The 22,356-nt window shown below is 42.2% G+C and overlaps 1 protein-coding gene across 3 annotated transcripts in view; it reads left to right on the top strand.

Moving 5' to 3' along the window:
* The window catches only part of MSH3 (mutS homolog 3), a 277,857-nt gene extending 260,553 nt beyond the window's left edge, over positions 1 to 17,304 (top strand). For 2 of the 3 annotated variants that reach the window (XM_040341613.1, XM_040341611.1), the window contains 2 exons: positions 9,293 to 9,467; positions 16,535 to 17,304. In XM_040341613.1, the coding sequence (XP_040197547.1) occupies positions 9,293 to 9,467; positions 16,535 to 16,622 (263 nt within the window). In that variant the 3' untranslated portion in view covers positions 16,623 to 17,304. Of the gene's footprint in view, positions 1 to 9,292; positions 9,468 to 16,534 lie in introns of those variants that run through there. The other variant, XM_040341617.1, reaches the window with a different exon arrangement.
* Positions 17,305 to 22,356: the final 5,052 nt, after the last annotated feature.

Raw genomic sequence — 22,356 nt, forward strand, 5'->3', positions numbered from 1 at the left:
TCTCTGCTCTGATTTGTCTTCCTTTTGAGGGAAGCTGTCTGTTTGGACCAGCTCTTTAAAAATAGTTTTAGGACCAGCTTACAACTTGTCTTTAGCAACATCTTAGGTGGCCACAGTACACTCCTACCAGAGTGCAGATCATCTGTGTAAAGGTCAGAGAAGCCCTGTCTCTCTACAACTTCTGCCATAACAGTGTGTAATTGCAGATCCTTTCCACTGTTACTTCCCCGAGCAGGGTCCCCTCTGCCCTAGTACCTTTGCTGGACATCCCCATTGTGGGACATTTAGGCGACTTCCATGGAAAGGTTCCGTTTTCTGGATTCTAATAGTCTTAAACTCTCCCCACCTGCTGCGAGTTTCCATCAGGTGGAACCTTACAGATGTCAACGAATGGGATGACCAGTTTAGATGCTCACTGAAGCACTCTGCACCCCTTTTGGTTAGGGGAATCTAGCCTAATGGCCACGGTATTACTTTCTTCTCTTTATATCTGAGAGTCTGAACTTGAGGCAAGAGATGCAGGCAGTTCCTATGGATCTAATGGTCTCTGATGATATTCCTGGTTTTAGGGTCTATGTGGTAGTCCTCCCCATTATAGGAGGACTTCTTTTGAGGGTGTTGTACTTAACTGCATGGTTCCTTTCTAGATGCACTGTTTTTGCCTTGTGGACCTCTCCACCCTGGTAGTTTCCATCCTGGTGATGAACATTTGGACGTGCTTTATCTTCTGCATGGCAGGAGAACCCATCACTGAAGAGCCTAATGCTCCCTTAGCTTGTCAGCAGAGAGCTTACACTGAAAACCTGCTGTAGACACTACCTGTGGCAGATAGAACATATCCAGGGGTTCTCGTGGAGTCAGGCCTTCCTACTGTGAGTGAATTGCAGCCTTTAAGAAACTTTTCAAAATGTTTTCCCTGCTCCTATCCTTAATCAGAAGATTGGTCCTAGGTCTCTGGCTAAGGTGCCTGCCATTCGCCCCACAGCTGTGGACACTTTGCCAGATTGTGGGAGGGCAGAGGACTTGTATGACCTTGCCTGGTGTCCTTGTGGATAGTTCTGTTTGTCCTACTGTCTTCTGGTGTTGGTGAACCAGTACAGTGTGGTTATCTTCCCACACCTTTCTATTTTGCTAGATGGTACTTCTTGCACTCTGTTTGCTCTTTGTCACTCTCTCTGACTAAACATGGTTCTATTGGGACTGTCTCCAGCTCCTTAAATGTGTGTGCATCCTAGTAGGGTATTGTGCTAAGACTTATAGTCTTGATTCAGATTTGTGCATTGTTCCCACTGGTTGTTATATCCCTCAGTGATCGTAATATCTGGTTATAGCGCTGCTCTATAGTATCATATATATTCAATAAAGTAATCAAAATGTTACTAAATACACAAATGAGTTGTATGTAAATAAAACTCAGGCTATTACCCCTATTATAATTCAGCTTTGAAATTTACCATAACTATAATATTGGTGATACCACAATCCTACTGTGACCTACAACTCCCATCACACTCAGAAAGCCACACAATCACAATAGGTACAATAAAAACTGAAGGTACCACAACCAATTTAACCAATCCAAATACATACAATACTAAATATAAAGTCCACATATCCAAGTGCTGAAGTGTCCACTTTAATCAGGCAAGCACACTCCCGAATGACCGTGATACACCCGTGGTCAACTTTTGTGCGCTTTTTATGCTCACCTCTGATATTGTAACCATACAAACAATATCATATAGGTCACACAGGCTTGTGATCCCTCACTGCAGATCATAAAGAGATCTGGTTTTACATCTCCATATTAAAGAATGACACGCCCAGGGAAAGAAACAAACATCGCCAATGGTGCTATATTATTTAAAAATATATATGTCTTTATTAAAATATACATGCATTCACAAGTACAGCCAGATTGTCAGCAGCAGGTTACCGGCACATGTGTTGACCCTCCACAGCCAGTACCTAGCACATGTGTAGTTACCCTTCCATGGCCTGTACGTGTGCCTTTACCCCCCCAGCACAGTTGGGATAATTCCTAATTATTCCGTGTACAACACCAAATATCAGCCTCATCTCCACTGACTCTGGTCCAGTTGTATTCATAGCTCCACTGTGGAGAGAGAGGGACCGGAGGATAGAATGGTAGCGACTGCTAGTACCACAACCCCAAAATAACTATCGCCCAGAAAAAGACTGTATATGGACTTTCTTGGTACTGATGACACAGGTAAATACAGTAAAAAATTCATTTATTATACATAAAAAAAATATACAGTTTAAAAACAGAACCATGACAATCAACCTCACAGTAGTTACAGCAGTATAGTATTAATGGAAATCCGTATAGTATCTGTTGTTGTGAGGTAAAATCAAGGGAGACCTCTACCGGTTTTGTGGAGAGACTACTTCTTCAGGAGGTAATCTGTATAATGAATAACATCATATCATGACTAGCAAAAAACATAAATAATAACAGTAGTGAGTATCTTAAAAGTGTGAACAAACAGTTCAAAAGATAAACAGCGCTGGTGAGATGAAATATCAGCTCAAAACTAAAAGAATAAATAACCCTGTGGATCCAGTTGGTGTAAAGGTAGTGGACTCCTAAGTGTCAGTGCACCAAAACAATTCAAGAGAAAAATACCTCTGTAGCCAAACTCACCCACCAAGGGTGTGAGATTGCCACAGTAGAGCGATGTTGAAGCTCTATAAGTACACCATCTGGTCCTCCAGGTATCAGTACGTCAAACACAGTTCTCAGCAAGGTATCATGAAAGACAAATAAAGAAACAAAAATAGTGCAATATTGCTTAAATGAACCTATCTTGAGAGGGTTAACAACCTTAAGTGAGTGCCCGTACAATAAATCACTGAAAAATAAGCATAGAATACGATCACCGCTGTCACCGCCGTTTAATATCCTCCAGGGGCCGCGCGCGTGCTGAGCAGAGGCTGTTTATGACAGGCGCTGGATCGAGGTTGGTGGATGGTGGAGCGCGGTGGAACGCAGGCTATGTCCGTATGTAGCGTCGTTGTAGCCACGCCCTGACGCGTTTCGTCACTTCCTGACTTCAACAGAGGGCGTGGCTACCTAACGCATTCACTGTTCCTTTATACTCTGTCAGCAAAGGCTATTGAATCAGTTTAACCGCCCACTGGTCATGATTGGTGCTGCTCCGATCCGGTGGGCGGACTGACCTCAGCCTTGCTGTGTAAAGTTCACAAAGGGTAAAGTGAAAAAAACGGCATAGTAGAAAAGAAGGATTACTGCATTTAATAAGGTAAAAAACCTATAACTAAATATAAAAGTTGCTTGTCACCCATAGGTATAGGGAGCATTTGTAAATGCTCACTACAAGCAGAAATGTACATTGGTATTTTTAACAAGTATTTGTTAGAATAGCTAGTAAAAAGAAAGGGAATGTGTTTGTATAACACGGGTGTCAATACACCCAATCACCGAGTGCTGTGGGCGTGTTTACAGATGCTCATCAGACAACTCGGGATTTATATGAAATTTGCTATTAAAAAGTATTAGGAGAGGAAGATGATCTAGAACATTCGATTAGACTTGCTGGTTAGTGCACATTACAGTGCAACATGTCTATGATAATGGAGAGAAAATAAAGACATTTAAAAAATATTTTTAAAAAAATATATAATTATAAATAAAAGATGCACAGCAACGCACAACTTTCCGGTAAAGATGTGCTTATAAATGAAAAAATTCCAAGTGACATCATGGAAAATACACAAATGATATGTGCCAGTATATATATATATATGGTGTACGTCGTGCGTTGGTGAACCAAAATATGCTCTTATGTACCGATTATATAGCCAAACTTGTGTGGGCATTGCCACACTGACATTAGTAATAGCTACCATATATTTTGTTACTGAAAAGAGGCATCTTTGAGTGGAAGATCAGTTCGGTATATTATGTGGCTTAATGTCATCAAAAGTTTATGGACAAGGACGGTATACAGTCATAATGGTAAGGAGAGCTTAAAAAGAGAGGAGCTGTAAAAAAGAGGGTCGGGAGGCGGATAAAAGTCAAAGGACGGTATAGACTATATATAAATATATAAAAATATAAAATATATATCATAAAAAATATATATATCTTAAAAAATAGAGAATAGCCGGTACTGATAATAGAGACTGATAAAGCAGGGAACGTAAAACTTGGTAAAAAATAAAAATGGCTAAAAAAGGGGGGGTGGTAAGACTGAAACTGTAATAAAATCAGAGGTCACTGATAAAGCAGTTAATATCCAGGTCCACGTTCAATCCTTTCGGCACAAGAGTGCCTGCCATAAAAATCCATTCAGTTTCACGTTTTGAAAGTTCCCTTATATGGTTACAGCCTCTCCAGGAGGGTTCAACATGTTCGACACCCCAAAATTTCAGACCTGCAGGGTTCTTGTTATGATAAAGTTTAAAATGCAGGGAAACATTATGGTCCTTGTACCCTGATTTAATATTTGCAACATGTTCAGCAATTCTGATTCTCAATTTTCTTTTTGTGCGGCCGATATACAACAACTTGCACGGGCATTCAAGCATATACACGACGTGTGTTGTGTTGCATGTGATAAATGATTTCACTTTAAATTCGATACCGTTAGACGTGGCAGTGAAGGACTCTACAGTACCTCTTGATCTGTCTGCTTCCTTGCATGGGAGACATTTTTTACATGGGAAGAAGGCCTCTTTATCCCATATTGATGGTGGTTTTCTTGGAGGATCAAGGACTTTTTTGACAATCTTATCACCAAAATTGGACGCTTTCCTGTATATGAATCCTGGTTTCTTTGGAAGTACAGTATTTAAAACTTTGTCTAGAAATAGGATGTGCCAATGGTTTTTAAAGATCATCTCAACCTCTTTGTACTGACTGTGAAATCCTGATATAAAGCTCCATTCATGAATATTTCTTTTAGCAGGTACTCGAGTTGTCGATAGGCAGTCGGAACGTGGTATTATTGCCAGTTCGTCTATAGTCCGAACAAGCTTAATGTTGTCGTAGCCTTTTTCTACAAATTTTTCTTTCAAGAGATTGGCCTGTGATTTAAAGTCTAGAACGTTACTGCAATTTCGTTTTACTCTCATCAGTTGGCCCGCGGTGACAGCGGTGATCGTATTCTATGCTTATTTTTCAGTGATTTATTGTACGGGCACTCACTTAAGGTTGTTAACCCTCTCAAGATAGGTTCATTTAAGCAATATTGCACTATTTTTGTTTCTTTATTTGTCTTTCATGATACCTTGCTGAGAACTGTGTTTGACGTACTGATACCTGGAGGACCAGATGGTGTACTTATAGAGCTTCAACATCGCTCTACTGTGGCAATCTCACACCCTTGGTGGGTGAGTTTGGCTACAGAGGTATTTTTCTCTTGAATTGTTTTGGTGCACTGACACTTAGGAGTCCACTACCTTTACACCAACTGGATCCACAGGGTTATTTATTCTTTTAGTTTTGAGCTGATATTTCATCTCACCAGCGCTGTTTATCTTTTGAACTGTTTGTTCACACTTTTAAGATACTCACTACCATTACTTTAAATGGGGTTTCCCTGTTTATTTTAACAGCTGCTTATTAGACGACACCTCTTTCACTTTTTAGAGGTGTTCTCTCACACTTTATTTGGTAAAATTATATGCCACTTGACACACAGTCACTTTAAAGGTGTTGTTGCAACACTAAGCGCCGGCAGTGCAATAATAGGCCTTTCATTTGCACTCTTCACTTTATAAATAATAACAGGACAACATTAATGAACTGCGAGAGATCAAGTATGCAAATTAATATAGGTCTGCTTACCACCAGAGGGTCAAGGACCACCATGGAGCTCACAGAGTAAAACCCCCCGCAGCGAACGAGGGGGAGAGAAAGATTCGTTCTCTGATAGAATAATAATAATGGTATTTTTTAAGATAAAGGGAACAGTAATTCTTATATAATGAACGGGACACCGCGTGAATGAAGGACAACACAGGGGGGGGGGGGAAGAGGGAAGAAAGGGAGAGGGGGGAAGAGGGGAATGAAGGGGAAAGAGGGGGGAGGGGGAAAAAGAAAAAAGGGGAGGGAGAAAGGGGGGGAGAGGGGAAGGAGGAGGGGGGAGAGGGGAAGGAGGAGGGGGGGAGAGGGGAAGGAGGAGGGGGGAAGGAGGAGGGGGGAGAGGGAGGAGAAGGTGCCGTGACAAAGAGGACTAGGAAGCAGAGGGAAGAGGGGTGGGGGGAGGGAAAAGAGGGGGGAAGGGGTGATGGAGAAACCAAATCACCAACACTGTGTAGTGGGGTAACACGTACTATCAACACCAGGGAGTGGGAGGGGGTGGTATTTAAAATAAAATACTGAAATATCTTACCAATGCTAATAACAGCACTTAAAGCGGTGGTTCCCCCTTAAAACAAATGTCTAACAATACATTTGGAAGACTGCTTACACTGCGGGTAGGCTGGCTTTTTTTTTTTTTTCGTACATACCTCGATATCGCCGTTTCATCCCTCGACTTCCGGGTATGAGTCTTGTGGCGGTGGGCGTTCCTTGTTGATTGACGTTCCTCCGACCGACGCATACTTGACGTCACGACTTTCCGAAAGAAGCCGAACGTCGCTGCGCAGGCGCTGTATAGAGCCGACTCTATACGGCGCCTGCGCAATGACGTTCGGCTTCTGTCGGAAAGTCGTGACGCGCAGTATGCGCCGGTCGGGGGAACGTCAATCAACTAGCTCCAGCAAGACTCATACCCGGAAGCCGAGGGATGAAACGGCGATATGCGATATGATCGAGGTATGTACGGAAAAAAAAAGCCAGCCTACCCGCAGTGTAAGCAGTCTTCCGAATGTATTGTTAGAAATTTGTTTTAGGGGGAACCACCCCTTTAATTGGTCCACTGTGTCATTTCCTGTATAAATGTTCCCTGGCAACAAAGCCCCATACTATTTCCCATGTCCCCATCAACACTATTCCTGGACTCTATGATGCAGTCTCTAGTAATAAGCTGCTTACATTTTGGTGCCTACTTTTCTGCTTCCATTGTCCACAATTTAACTCATTATGTCCCATCCTGGGTCCTCTCCACCACCTTCAGTGGTGAGGAGTATGTCAGAGTTTTGTGGAATGCAGTACTACTAACACACTGCCCACCACCTCCACTGTCCCAGAATAACCTGCTTGCACTCTAACTGGCCATGTCCTGGACTCCTCTCCTGCACATATGGCCCACTGTCATACCCCCACACTCTCCTGCACATATGGCCCACTGTCATACCCCCACACTCTCCTGCACATTTGGCCCACTGTAATGCCCTCCACACCCCTCCCCTGCACATATGGCCCACTGTAATACCCTCCACACTCCTCCCCTGCACATATGGCCCACTATAATACCCTCCACACTCCTCCCCTGCACATATGTCCCACTGTCATACCCTTCACGCTCCTCTCCTGCACATACTACCCACTGCTGTACTTTATGCATGTCTTTCCTGTGCATACTACCCTCTTGCATTTCCTTTAACCACTTCAGCCCCGGACCATTTTGCTGGTCAATGACCGGGCCACCTTTTGCGATTCGGCACTGCGTCGCTTTGACTGACAATTGCGCGGTCGTGCGACGTGGCTCCCAATCAAAATTGGCGTCCTTTTTTTCCCCACAAATAGAGCTTTCTTTTGGTGGTATTTGATCACCTCTGCGGTTTTTATTTTTTGCGCTATAAAAAAAATTACCTTTTGCTGTAATACATATCCCCCAAAAATATATATTAAAAAAACGATTTTTTTTCCTCAGTTTAGGCCGATATGTATTCTTCTACATATTTTTCGTAAAAAAATCGCAATAAGCTTTAATTGATTGGTATGCGCTAAAGTTATAGCGTCTACAATATAGGGGATAGCTTAATGGCATTTTTTTTTTTTTACTAGTAATGGCGGCGATCAGGGATTTTTATCGGTACTGAGACCTTATGGCATACACTTCAGACACTTTTGACACATTTTTGGGACCATTGGCATTTTTATAGCGATCAGTGCTATAAAAATGCATTGATTACTGTAAAAATGTCACTGGCAGGGAAGGGGTTCATTATGTTCCCTAGGTGTGTTCTAACTGAAATGGGGGTGGGACTGACTAGGGGAAATGTCAGATCGCTGTTCATACATTATATGAACAGACGATCAGTCATTTTTCCCCCTGACAGGACCGGGAGCTGTGTGTTTACACACACAGCTCCCGGTTCTCGCTCTGTAACGAGCGATCGCGGGTGCCCGGCGGTGAACGAACCCGCCAGGCACGCGCGCCCCTAGTGGCTGAAATGCGAAATTACATTATATTACGTGATTTCGCGCAGCGGCTAGTGGTTAAGCTTCTACACATACTGCCCCCTGTCCTACCCTCTGCAATCCTATATTGTCATATTGCCTCCTGTCATTAAATTCACATTTATTTAATATTTAGAATAAAAGGCTGCCATTATTTTCTGGTATTTGTCATACCTGGCCTGATAACTACCACAGATGACAGCATTGTTTGATGCGAATGGTCCATGTAGGTGTTGACAGCATTGCTCAGTGATGATTTTTATAACTTTTATAAACATCTTACTGTTGATAAATAATCATTCCCTTTTATTAAAAAGAGAAATAGGTTCTGCTGACAATGGACATGTCTCACATTTGCTCCTGTTCTAAAGAGGATTAAGGGGAACTTCATGCAAAAGCTTTTTTTTTTTTTGATAGCGTAGGAAATGGTTAGAAATACTGTCAGGCTTTTATTGATGTCACTGTCCCTATTGGTGGATAGTTGCATTTCATGGTGTGTCTTCCTATAACAACTGTCACTTTATGATGTGTCTCTCAGGAGGGAAGCATCATGAAGCGACAGTTGTGGCATAAATGGTCCCTATTGCAAGATTCACCTCCTGTTCTTGTGACAGCAGTAAAACGTTAGGTTTATTGGTCATAATGACAGAAAGTAAGAGTGAATGTCTCCGATGGGCACAGCTTCAATAACCATTCCTCGCTATATCCAAAATTAGAAGAAAAAAAATGTGTTTACTCGAGTTCCATTTTTATTTCTAATGCCTCTATGACAAGCATGCAAATCTGTTGCTGTTCATATGTGTACAAATTCATATCTTATATAATATATTGGTAATGCATAGAACTGATTATTGGAGACATAAAGGCATTTAGAAAAATGCAGTGTTGAGTTTGAAAGTGTCTTCTTATAAACGTCTGATCCGCCATTGTATGCTTTATTAATTCTTTCTCCAGAGACTGAAGTTGCGGATAACCCTGAGTATATTACATTTTTGTATCAGATAACCAGAGGAATTGCTGCTAGGAGTTATGGATTGAATGTAGCTAAACTGGCAGACGTCCCAGAGGAAGTTTTAAAGAAAGCAGCTTGTAAATCAAAAGAGCTGGAGGGTTTAGTGGAAATGAAAAGGTGAGTACATCTTGTAGTCATACCAGACAATTCAATATCTATTCTTTATCAGTAAATTGACTTATGTGCAAGCAAATATATTTTTTATATCTTTTTATATATATATATATATATATATATATATATATATATATATATATATACTGTGTGGCTGATTTTCAAGAACTGGAGGAAAATGGAGCAGTTGCACACCTGCTGCAGTCACAATGGCCAATCGCCTCCCCATATGGGATGTTGCATTTATTTTATACTGTGAAGAAAATGAGGAGTAAAACAACATGAGCAGGAATACTCAGATCTTTGTGGACGAGAAGAAAGCAAGCAGCCCCAAGAGGGAATTTTTGCTTCCTTCTGCAAGACGTAAAAGTGCTCAGCGGGTGTCTCAGTATACCAGATTTAACCTATAACTTAAAATATCTGTTTTGGGAAAAAATAGTCTTTATGAATGAAGTACTAAAACTAAAGTGTGTGTGTAAGAGCAAGCTTACAACAACAACAGGACTCTGCCCCAATTATACTTCTTTGTCCATGATTCATCTTATTGCAATTGCTAAAGTAGCTCTCAAGCTTTTCACAGTGCAGCTTGAGAGGCTACTTTAGTATACCCTGAGTACTATTGATGAGTTGGGCCCCTTATCTTTTAACGAGGCCTGCTTTATCATTGATATATCTATTCCTTACTAGAGAGGTGCAAATCCATATACCCATTTGGAATCTTAAAGACCTTATAATGGGGAAAAAAAGCCAAAAGTGTTGAAGGTACAGTCTAAGGTACAAGCTGAGTGTGGGGCTCCCCTGACAGCAAAGCATCACATTTTCCGGTTGTGTCAGACCTTGCTACTGAACCCTGCCCCCACACATGCAAACTGGCTCATGCCTGTGATGGCCTCACTGGCCAATAAGGGGAGGCAGTAAAAAACTGGCCAGCTTTTTCAATTACAATCAGGAAGTGTAAGGCCCCGTACACACGACCGGATCTATCCGCTGGCATTGATCCGCGGATCAGTTCCAGCAGATAGATCCGGTCGTGTGTACGGCCTAGCGGACATTTCCCAGCGGATAAAAATCCAGCCGACGGATTCCCAGCAGATAAAAATTTCTTAGCATGCTAAGAAATCTATCCGCTGGAATCCAGTCCAGCGGACTGATCCGGTCGTCTGTACAGACTCACCGGATCAGTCCGTCCGCTCCCATCCCTCGCATGCGTCGTAATGATTCGACGCATGCGTGGAAGTATTTACCTTCCAGGGTCGCGTAACGTCGCCGCGTCATCGTCGCGGCGACGGCGCGGCCACGTCACCGCGGATGTATTCCGTGGGGATTTCAATCTGATGTGTGTACAACCATCAGATCCAAATCTGCCAGAGGATTTATCCGCTGGAAACGGTCCGGCGGACCGTTTCCAGCGGATATCCTCTCGTCTGTACGAGGCCTAAGATTCACACAGGAAAGAGATTTGCAAATGTTTCCTGTTAACTATAATCCGCCAGCATTTAATATGCTGCCTTTTTTTAATGAATATTATTTAACTGTTTGCCGACCAGCCAGCGTCGTTATACGGCGGCAGGTTGGCTGTCCTGCATGAATCGCCATAGCTGAACATCAGCTAGTGCAGTTGCGGGTGGCGCTCGCTCCTGTGGGAGCATGCCCGTGGGTCAAGAGGACTCGATGTCGGCTGGCGACCCGTGATCGCCTAGTACAGAGGCAGAACAGGGATCTGCCTTTGTAAACAAGGTGAATCCCCATTCTGACAGGGGACATGACCGAGATCTACTGTTCCCATTCATCAGGTTGTCCCTGGCAGCGCTTCTCCTCTACAGTTAGAACACACCTAGGGAACGCAGTTAACCCCTTGATCACCCACTAGTGTTAACCCCTTCCCTGCCAGTGTCATTTTTACGGACCACTGGTTAACACAAACGTTATAGTGTTTAAAAACTATGGGATATATACTGGAATTTTTTATTTTGTACTCGTAATGGTGGTGATCGGGGACTTGTAGCGGGCTGCAATATTGTGGCAGACAATCGGACACTGACGCTTTTCAGGAACCACTGACCCTAAATCAGTGATCAGTGCTAAAAATATGCACTGCCACTGTACTAATGACACTGGCTGGAAAGGGGTTAAACATCAGGGGCGATCAAAAAGTTACCTGTGTCTAGCTAGTGTTTGTGTTTACTATGTGTGCTGCTTTTACTAGGGAAAGAGATGGATTTGAGTCCCTGTTTTGCACAGTAGAACTGCTATAGGGCGGTCAGCAAATGATTAAGGAGAAGGTAAGGCCATCTGTCTGAAAGTTTAATTTGAACTGGAAATGGATCTTTCAACAAAATTATAAAAAGCACACCATCATGATCAATGAATTGCTGATAAATAAGAAATAGACCATTCAATGCCCTGCTTTGAATTTGATTTAAATGTTGTGGGTTTTAAATGTGATTTTAATCCTATCATACAAATAAAAGACGAGCATTGAGCCAAAAAAATTATAGAAACAATGTCTGAGACTGGTTATCAGTTATACTAAACATCCACATAAAGCAAAGGGGTCAATACCGGCTTCTGAGGCCGGTATTAAGGTTGAAAAGAACACATGTTCTTTGTGGGGTTTTTTTTTTAGAAGTATGCCACATTTATCTGTATTTTGTGATCTAATGTTTGCCTGCTCAGATATATTGATAAAGGTATACAATATCCATATGTTTACTTACTTTTTACATGACTATGTGTGTGCTTATTTTATTAATAGTAAGAATTTTCTTGTCCCAGTTTTTATATTGCTACATTTTATTTTGCTGATCTATATACTGAAATGAGAAAATGTTCCAAGAGGGTATTATATAATTGTTTTGTTCTTATATAGGTCGATGTTACATTTTACAACTGATGAGTTGCTTTGATGGACTTGCTCTTAATGTCCATGACACCTAGCAATCTAAATGGAATCTGAGGACACTAAAATGAATTCCTCACTAAATGAAGTCCTTTGGTTGCAGCCTCACTTATTGTAGTACTTAGGCATCTATCGAGTTTGTACTAATATTCTCCCAGCTGCTTTTGATCCCTCTATGTATCAGTTCATGAGCGGACATACTTTAGTAATATACCACTAGAGTAAAAGCACTTGCTTACCACTTATAGACTAGAGCAAATTTAAAATTCAGCTCTGTTCCAGTTTGTAATTCATTTTGAAATCAAAGTTTTAATTTTGCAGTTTTTTTTTTTCTCTTTTATGTTGTTGGTCCAGAGCAATTATTTACAATTCTTTTAAAACCACTATAAAAGAAACCTAATGAGGAGAAAAAAATATCTAGCAAACATGAAAGGGATCTTTTTGAGCCTTATCGGGTATATAGAAGTAAATAACAGTAATAACAATTTTGACATTTCTCTCATACATGTTAAAATCCTTTTTATTTATGTTTTATTTTTTTGTTGCTAGAAAATTACTTGGAAACCCCAAACATTATATATTTTTTGAAGCTTTGCTGTAGATCAAATGGTTGCATCGGTCCTAAACTCCCCAGTGGGATAAGAGAGCCTGGGAAAGGTGGGGGGGGGGGGCTTTTACCACCTGCAGAAGTAATTGGGTGGCTGTAGAGCTGCTTGGATCACTTGTACAAAAAAGTCACTGGCTAAAAAAAATTAACCCCTGCATGCTGTCACGGGGGAGTTTTCTGGGGGTGGATTTTGCTTAGGAACATCTTACACCCCAAGTATTGGTGTAACATGTAAAATGTTGCAAAATGTAGAGTTAGCCTTTAATCATACCATAACAACATTGCAGTTGATCTTATACCATCAACATCTTTAAAAAACATTTATAACAAGAAAAGATTTTATTTAAAAACGTAATTTTAACCACTTCCCATCCTTAGGACGTACCAGTAACGTCCTTGGGAACAAGCAGTGATGCCAGGATCATGGCTGTAGCAGGGTGCTGCCTCCATGTGTCTATATGCAATGTAATGGTGTAGAATCTGCTGTATTTTACAAGGCTATTTAATATAGTCTAAACTAATAATCTCAAGAGATATTCACAGGTTCCCTCTATCTACTGCATAAATGAATTCATTGATCTACGCCTATTAAGACACACACATACACACTGCTGCTGGTAAATGAACATCTGTGTTTATTCCCAAGGAAATAGGGATAGTCCGATATCACACATTAAAACATCATAATATACACACATATACAAGAGAAATTCATATATACTTATCACATCTGTAAGACCAGCTGGTTAGCAGAGAGCTTAAAGCTCCCATTGCCGGTATCAAGAGGAGGGAGAAAGAGCTATAAGGCCTTGGCCTGGCCACATGTCTTATACCCAAGATGGCCACCAGGTTTCCATGAAGCCTTTGGTCAGCCAAGATCTTCACTCACCTCACATCCAAGAGAATAGAGAGCTCTGCCATCCAGCCCCACTCACTCAATACTCATTCAAAACCCCACCCATATGTGCCTATCCAATCAGCTGCACTTCCAAAACATCCTCTCCTCTAGGGGGGGGGAGGTATTGCAGTTGATTATCACAAAACTCTTTGAAGCCTGTAGCACAGCAGTGCAAACTGCAGGGGGCCCACTTCCTCTGTAGCTTCACTTAAACCATGGGATCAAGTGTCATTCCATTGTAAACCCAGATCTCTTTAGCCCAGATTATTTTGACTGTACTCCAACAAATGGTGTGATCCGTGCTGGTTTTTTATCATGCTTGTCCATCAGAAGCCAGCCAAACGGCTTCTGTTGGACTGGCTGCCATACACACGGGCCGAATGTCGGATGTTTTTAATTGAACCAGCCAATGTCGCCCAACTTTCGGCCCATGTGAACTAGGCTTTAGGTAATGCACAGGATCTGTCAGCCCCACTGCAACATTGAGGCTGCACCCCTTGCACTGCTGTAGCATGCTGTGCCCAAGACGGCCACCTAGCTTGCCTATGCGTCGTCCAAGCCCTAAACACAGTTTATGCAGTTGGCATCAGGGACATCAGCACTGCTTGTTTTTACAGCACAGATGAATTTGCTACCTGAAGGTCCCCCCATACTCTGCCTGCAATCCCAACTCTTAACTTCTTTAACTGTTTCCCGCCCGCTGTATAGTAAAATGACAGATGAGCAGAAAGCACTCTTGCATGTACGCCCGCGGGGGCACAGCTCAGCAATCGGTGGTGCACTGTGTTACCTGGGATACAGGCATCACTGATGACAGTAAAGAGCCTGTGACGAAGGGTCTTTAACATGTGATCAGCTGTGTCCAATCACAGCAGATCAGTGTAAACAGGAAATGGCCATTATTGCCATTCCTCTCCTCGCACTAACAGCGCATGAGAAGAGGAAAGCAGGTAATTGGCATTCCTCAGCAGGGACATCTGCGCTGACTATTAGGGCACTGATCATTAGTGTCCTGATTATCAGTGCAGTCCCAACAGTGTCTAAAATTGGCCCAGGCAGGAAGGGGGTGAAAGTGACCAGGTGGGCAAGTGGTTAAGGATGAAATTCCTAGTTTGTTGCAGTCAATTGTTTCATCAATCATTCAAGTAGGAGCTTCTTTCGTTGGTTCCTTCTTGCTTGCTGAAGCTGGATATATGTGCTGGTCCCACAAAGATGGGAGAGGTTTCATTAAATTCAACTTGTGAGATACTTCTGATCTCATATTGCCTCAATAATCATTCGTAATGCCATATTTTACCTGGGTGGATGTAATAAAGAAAGTGTAATGAGAAAAAGCCAGATGCAGCCGAGAGTTTTTCACTAGGAAACACATTGTCTCTTGTATAGATGCTACTAGATTGCTGTCTGCAGCTGGTAAAAGCTTAAGCCCTGGTACACGTTGATGCGATTTGACATGTCAAATCGCATGCCAAATCGACGGCAATTGCCAGCAATGGCATAGTCTGAATCAGTGCGGCACCACTTTTGGCGATTTTGGGGTACGATTTTCATTGACATCTGTACAGAAACCTGAAATCGCCCCCCAAATCGGGACTTGCATGCAGGAATAAAATTGTACGAGTTTAGCTGAACTATCAGGATTTCCAGTCCAGGTCTGTGACTTGTAACTCAGCATAATAATCAGCAGAGGCAGTTCCCTTATTTTTGTCACGAGTGTTTCCCTTTAAGTTTATATTGTTCATTAGCCAGTTGCTTTTGGGCCCAAACAGACATAAATTGCTGAAAATAAACATGGTTATAAACAAAAGTTGGCCACTAATTTGTTTATTGCTGCAAAGCGTGCAATAGCAAGGGCTTGGAAGAGGCTGGCTGTTTCATTTGCGGAGGTGAAGAGCATCTTAACGACTCTTATGATTAATGAGAAGATGTCCAGCATTCTTCATGACTCCCATGCCAAGTTTCTTAAGGTTTGGGGCCCATGGTGGTCCTACGCTCTTCCCGCTCTGCATCCGATAAATTTGGGCCTTGCCAATTGACCCTCTTCTCTCCCGACCTGGGGGTACCCTACCCTTCCCTTGTCTTTTTCTCATCCAACCTTTCTGCTCACTACCCCTTTTCCTCCTTTAGCTCTCCTTCTTTCTCTCTCTTTCTTATTTGTCTTTCCCTTGTGCTTTTTTTTTATTTATTTTAATTTTATTATTTTTTGTATTTTGTATTATTTTTTGCATTTGTGTTTTTGTTCGTATGTCCTCGAATTTAGTTCTGTTTTTCCATTTTTTGCGGATTTTTCTGCGCCCAGTTGCTCCATGTGGACCCCTGGTCTTGGCCGACGGTTGTTGCTATTCGACTTTTCCCATTTTTACATTTGTCTTTACTGTGTATAATCAAGCTATGTTTTGTCATGTGTATTTGTTCACATCCCCTGCGTGGGATTATTATTCTCGTTTTCTCATTTCTTCAAAAATTTCAATAAAAACGAGTGTACCAGAAAATAAACATGGTTATAAAGATAACAAATCCAGGGAATAAGAGCAGAGAGTTTGATCTGTATTTACTTGAATGTCTTGTTTTTAAGCTTCTATCCTAATAAAAAAAATCAGAAGTCATCCTATTTTCAATGGGCATGATATATTTTAACCCTTCCTTTGCATGTTATCTTTTTTTAGAAAGAAAATGAAGACATTTCAAGGAGTCTGGAATATTCAGAAGTCTGAGGATCTACGGGAATTATTAGATGCCAAGTATCTTAACTAAATATACATTGCAACAAGCCAACATCATGAGGTCCCTGTGCTGAAAGCATGGTCATTATTCGCTGTAGATACTGAAATCCGTGTTTCATGTTTGTTAAATGCAGCTTGAATTCTCTCTTCCTTGCTTAGAGGTCACTAGCTGTTTAGATATAGACCCAGCAAACGATAAGTAGACTCCTAGACATTTTGGCAAAAGTGTAGGTATTTCATTTAACATAAATCATAACAAAACCTAAAAATAAACATGTATTATATTGCAGATTACTAGTCTTTAGATGTGGTGGCTGCACTTGTTTTCAGTCTAAGAATATTTTCAGCAAGTACAGAAAATACCTGTTGACGTTGCCAGAAATGCAATTACAGCTTCCTCTATAAATACATTGGGATGAGTGTAGTCACCCAGAGACAGAAAGTGTGTTATTTACTAATATTATGCTTTATTAGAATTTGATTCATTTAAAAATTGGGTGAAAATAAAGGGCGGAAAAAAATAAACAAATTCAAGCCACCACACCTAGGACCTGTAAACTGAAAAACATTATATTTTTGTTTTGGGGTTTAAATACGCTTTAGGAGAACAGTTACTTGTATACTTACTGGAGTTTTCTCTTCACATTAAATCTTTTGTCCCTGTTGACTAAAAATTATAATCAACTTCTGTCAATAAAATATTTTAAGTATAAGGAGCTATTCTCATCATTTCCCAAACTATTAATGTGAAGGATGCAAGCCCGCGACGACTAGCTAACCAAGATGAGAACCATGGGCCAGATCCTCAAAAGAGATACGCAGGCGGATCTGCTGTTCCGCCTGCGTATCCCTGTTTCTATCTTTGGAACTGATCCACAGAATCAGTTTCCAAGAGATAGACAGAAGATCCGACATGTGTAAGGGACTTACACTGCCGAATCTTTGGATGCAGTACCGCATCCGCCGCTGGGGGCATTTCGAGTCGAAATGCTGCTTCGGGTATGCAAATTAGCACTTGCGGAGATCCACAAAGCTTTTCAGCTTCGTTTTTTCTCCGTAAGTATTAGTTTGCAATCGTAAAATTAGGGCTGCTTTTACAAAGTGTAAAGTTAGTACACCTTGTAAAAGCAGACCCTTCTTTCCAGCGACGCTGTCTTTTTTTTTTTTGCCGCAATTCGTTTTTTTTCCTGACGCAACTTTTTTGACCCGGCGCGATTCACGAAGCTCGGCGTAACGTAATTTTGCGCTATGCACGTCGGGAAAATGACGTCACGAGCATGTGCAGTACGTCCGACGCGGGAGCGCGCCTAATTTAAATGGGACTCGCCCCATTTGAATTGGGAACGCCTTACGCCGGCCGGATTTAAGTTAAACAGACGAAAATTTCTAGGTAAGTGCTTTGTGGATCGGGCACTTAGGTAGAAATTTTCAGCCAGTGTAACTTAAATGGGAATATTTAAGTTACGGCGGCTGGCTGTGGATCTGGCCCCTTGTTTGGAGTAGGAGGAAATGAGGAGACCCAAATCTAACTGGCTGGCCATGTACAAGTAGATCAGTGGCGGCTGGTGCTCAAAATTTTTGGGGGGCGCAAACGGAAAAAAAAATTGCAGCCACTGTGCCATCAATTGTCACCACTGTTCCATGCCATCAAACGCAGCCACTGTGCCATCAATTCGCACCACTGTGCCATGCCATCAAATGCAGTCACTATGCCATGCCATCAAACGCAGCCACTGTGCCATGAATTGTCGCCACTGTGCCATGCCATCAAACGCAGCCACTGTGCCAATTGTCACCACTGTGCCCTTTAATTGTTGCCACTGTGCCCATTGATGTCACTGTGCCCTTTAATTGTTGCCACTGTGCCCATTGATGTCACTGTGCCCTTTAATTGTCGCCACTGTGCCCATTCATGCCGCTGTGCCAATTGTCCCCACTGTGCCCATTGTCCCCACTGTGCCTATTGTCGTCATTGTGCCCTTTAATTGTCACCGCTGTGCCAATTGTCCCCATTGATGTCACTGTGCCCTTCGTCGCCACTGTGCCCCTTTCCTCCCCCCCCCCCCCCGCCTGGCACTTACCTTTACTGGAGTCAGCCATCCACGTCCTTGACCCTCGCCTCGATGTCTTCTCCCGCCCTCGATGACGCTTCAGCCAATCAGGTTACCGGTAGCCAGAACCGGCCAACCTGATTGGCTGAGACGCCTGTCAGTCTTATCCAAGGAACGCACACACAGTGCGTTCCGAGGATAAGCTCCCAGGGACCCGAGGGCTGTACTCAGAAAGCCTATCAGAGCCGCTGGCTCTGGTTCAGGGTGATGTGCAGTGTCCGTTTTCAGCCACACATAGTGTTTTGCTTTTATGGCTTCTCGCAAACTGCAAACTGACTTCTTATGGCTTTCCTTCAACAATGGCTTTCTTCTTGCCACTCTTCCATAAAGGCCAGATTTGTGGAGTGCATGACTAATAGTTGTCCTGTGGACAGATTCTCCCACCTAAGCTGTGGATCTCTGCAGCTCCTCCAGAGTTACCATGGGTTTAGGGTCGTTGTCCTGCTGGAAAGTGAACCTCAACCCCCCAGTCTCAAGTCTTTTGCAGTTTTGCAGGTTTTCTTCTAAAATCGCCCTGCATTTGGCTCCATCAATCTTCTCATCAACTCTGAACCCTGTACATACTGAAGAAAAGCACCCCCGCAACATGATGCTGCCACCACCATGTTTCACAGTGGGGATGGTGTGTTCAAGGTGTCCCTAAATGCCAATTATAATGCCATAACATAAAATAATAGCCAATGCATAACGGCATCTCTCACCTGAACCGTGGATCTCTGCAGCGCCTCCAGAGTTACCATCTCCTAGCTGCTTCTCTGATTAATGCTGTCCTTGCCTGGATGGTTTAGGTGGATGGTCATGTCTTGGGAGGTTTGCAGTTGTGTCATACTCTTTCCATTTCAGTTTGATTGAACAGTGCTATGTCCATTTTTTTGCTAGAAATTTACTTGTAACCCTCAAACATTATGCAGTATCTCACAAAAGTGAGTACACCCCTCACATTTTTGTAAATATTTTATTATATCTTTTCATGTGACAACACTGAAGAAATGACACTTTGCTACAATGTAAAGTAGTGAGTGTACAGCTTGTATAACAGTGTACCTTTGCTGTCCCCTCAAAATAACTCAACACACAGCCATTAATGTTTACACCCCCTAAGTGAAAATGCCCAAATTGGGCCCAATTAGCCATTTTCCCTCCCTGGTGTCATGTGACTCATTAGTGTTACAAGGTCTCAGGTGTGAATGGGAAGTAGGTGTGTTAAATTTGGTGTTAACGCTCTCACTCTCTCATACTGGTCACTGGAAGTTCAACATGGCAAAGAACTCTGAGTATCTAAAAAAAAAAAAGAATTGTTGTGCTACATAAAGATGGTCTAGGCTATAAGAAGATTGCCAAGTCCCTAAAACTGAGCTGCAGCACGGTGGCCAAGACCATAAAGTGGTTTAACAGGACAGGTTCCACTCAGAATAGGCCTCGCCATGGTCGAAAAAAGAAGTTGAGTGCATGTGCTTAGCGTCATATACAGAGGTTGGGGAAATATATGTATGAGTACTGCTAGCATTTCTGCAGAGGTTGAAGGGGTGGAGAGTCAGCCTGACAGTGCTCAGACCATACGCCACACACTGCATCAAATTTGGTCTGCATGGCTGTCATCCCAGAAGTAAGCCTCTTCTATGATGATGCACAAGAAAGCCCGCAAACTGTTTTTTGAAGACAAGCAGACTAAGGACATGGTTTTGTGGAATCATGTCCTGTGGTCTGATGAGACCAAGATAAACTTATTTGGTTCAGAAGTTGTCAAGCATGTGTGTCAGCAACCAGATGAGGAGTACAAAGACAAGTGTGTCTTGCTTTCAGTCAAGTATAGTGGGAGTGTCATGGTCTGGAGCTGCAAGAGTGCTGCCAGCACTAGTTCTTTGAGGAAACTGTGAATGCCAACATGTACTTGGACATATTGAAGCAGAGCATGATCCCCTCTCTTCGGAGACTGGGCCGCAGGGTAGTATTCCAACATAACGACCCCAAGCACACCTCCAAGACGACCACTGCCTTGCTAAAGAAGCTGAGGGTAAAGGTGATGGACTGGTCAAGGATGTCTCCAGACCTAAACCCTATTGAGCATCTGTGGGGCATCCTCAAATGGAAGGTGGAGGAGTGCAAGGTCTCTAACATCCAACAGCTCCGTAATGTCGTCATGGAGGAGGGGAAGAGGACTCCAGTCCCAACCTGTGAAGCTCTGGTGGACTCCATGCCCAAGAGTGTTATGGCAGTGCTGGAAAATAATAGTGGCCACACAAAATATTGATACTTTGGGCCCGATTAGGATGTTTTCACTGAGGGGTGTACTCAATTTTGTTGCCAGCAGTTTTGACATTAATGGCTGTGTGTTGAGTTATTTTGAGGGGACAGCAAATTTGCATTGTTACACAAGCTGTACACTCACTTCTTTACATTGTCACAAAAAAAATTTAATAAAATATTTACAAAAAAATTGAGGGGTGTTCTCACTTTTGTGAGATACTGTATATATATATTTTTTAGCAGAGATCCTAGAGAATAAAATGGTAGTCGTTGCAATGTTTTTTTGTCACACTATATTTGCACAGTGGTGTTTCAAATGCAATTTTGTTTGGGAAAAAATACACTTTCATGAGTTAAATATTTTTTTTTTAAGTTCGCCCATTTTTTTTTGTATAATGTGAAAGATGATGTTACGCCGAGTAGATGGATACGTAACATGCCATGCTTCACAATTGCGCCTGGAATGGTAACAAACTACAATACTTAAAAATCTCCATAGAAGATGCTTTAAAAATTTTAATAGGTTACCTGTTTAGAGTTACAGAAGAGGTCTACTGCTGGAATTATTGCTCTCATTCGCGATTGCAGAGATACCTCACATTTGTGGTTTGAACACCGTTTGCATATGTGGGTGCGACTTGCCTATGCGTTTGCTTCTGTGTGCGAGCTTGTGGCGACAGGGCGCTTTTAAAAAAAAAAATATATTTTTTTTTACACTACCCCTTTTAAAAAAAACTATTTTTTGATCACTTGTATTCCTATTACAAGGAATGTAAACATCCCTTGTAATAGCATGACCGGTCCTCTTTATTGCAAGATCTGGGATCTTGCAATAAAGAATAACAAAAATACCTTCGATCTCACATTTACACTTAAAAGCAAAAAAAAAAGGGCATTCTACATTTACTTACAAAAAAAAAAAAGGCTGTTGGGCAGAAGTGACATCAGATGTCGCCCTGGTCCTCCAAGGGCATAGACTCGAGTGGGGGCCATCTTGCCCTCACTCGACTTCCTGCCCATCTCTCTACGGAATGGGATCTTTGCCATAACCACAGTATATAACGTCAAAGTAAAGACGTATAAGAGAAATGTTGCTGCATGGCACCTGCATTTAACACCATATGTAACTCATTGACACATCTTCTGCTTTGTGTAATGCTTTGTGTAATTCTATTTCCAGGAAAGACAAATTGTCTCACGCTTCCCAGCTACGCACACTGCGCCAACTAATTCCGCAAATGCATGATACAGAGCATGAAGCAGCGCATTTGCTTACAATGAGCTTTGTAATTTGTGTCACTCAGCAGTTTAAAGAGAAATTCTGGTTTATGAATAATTCATACTGATTGTCTTCTAACGTATTATCTCTTTTTGTGGAAAGTAAAACAGCTGGGTAATTTGGATCCC

The sequence above is a fragment of the Rana temporaria genome, chromosome 1 (assembly GCF_905171775.1).
Source record: "Rana temporaria chromosome 1, aRanTem1.1, whole genome shotgun sequence".
NCBI lineage: Eukaryota > Metazoa > Chordata > Amphibia > Anura > Ranidae > Rana > Rana temporaria.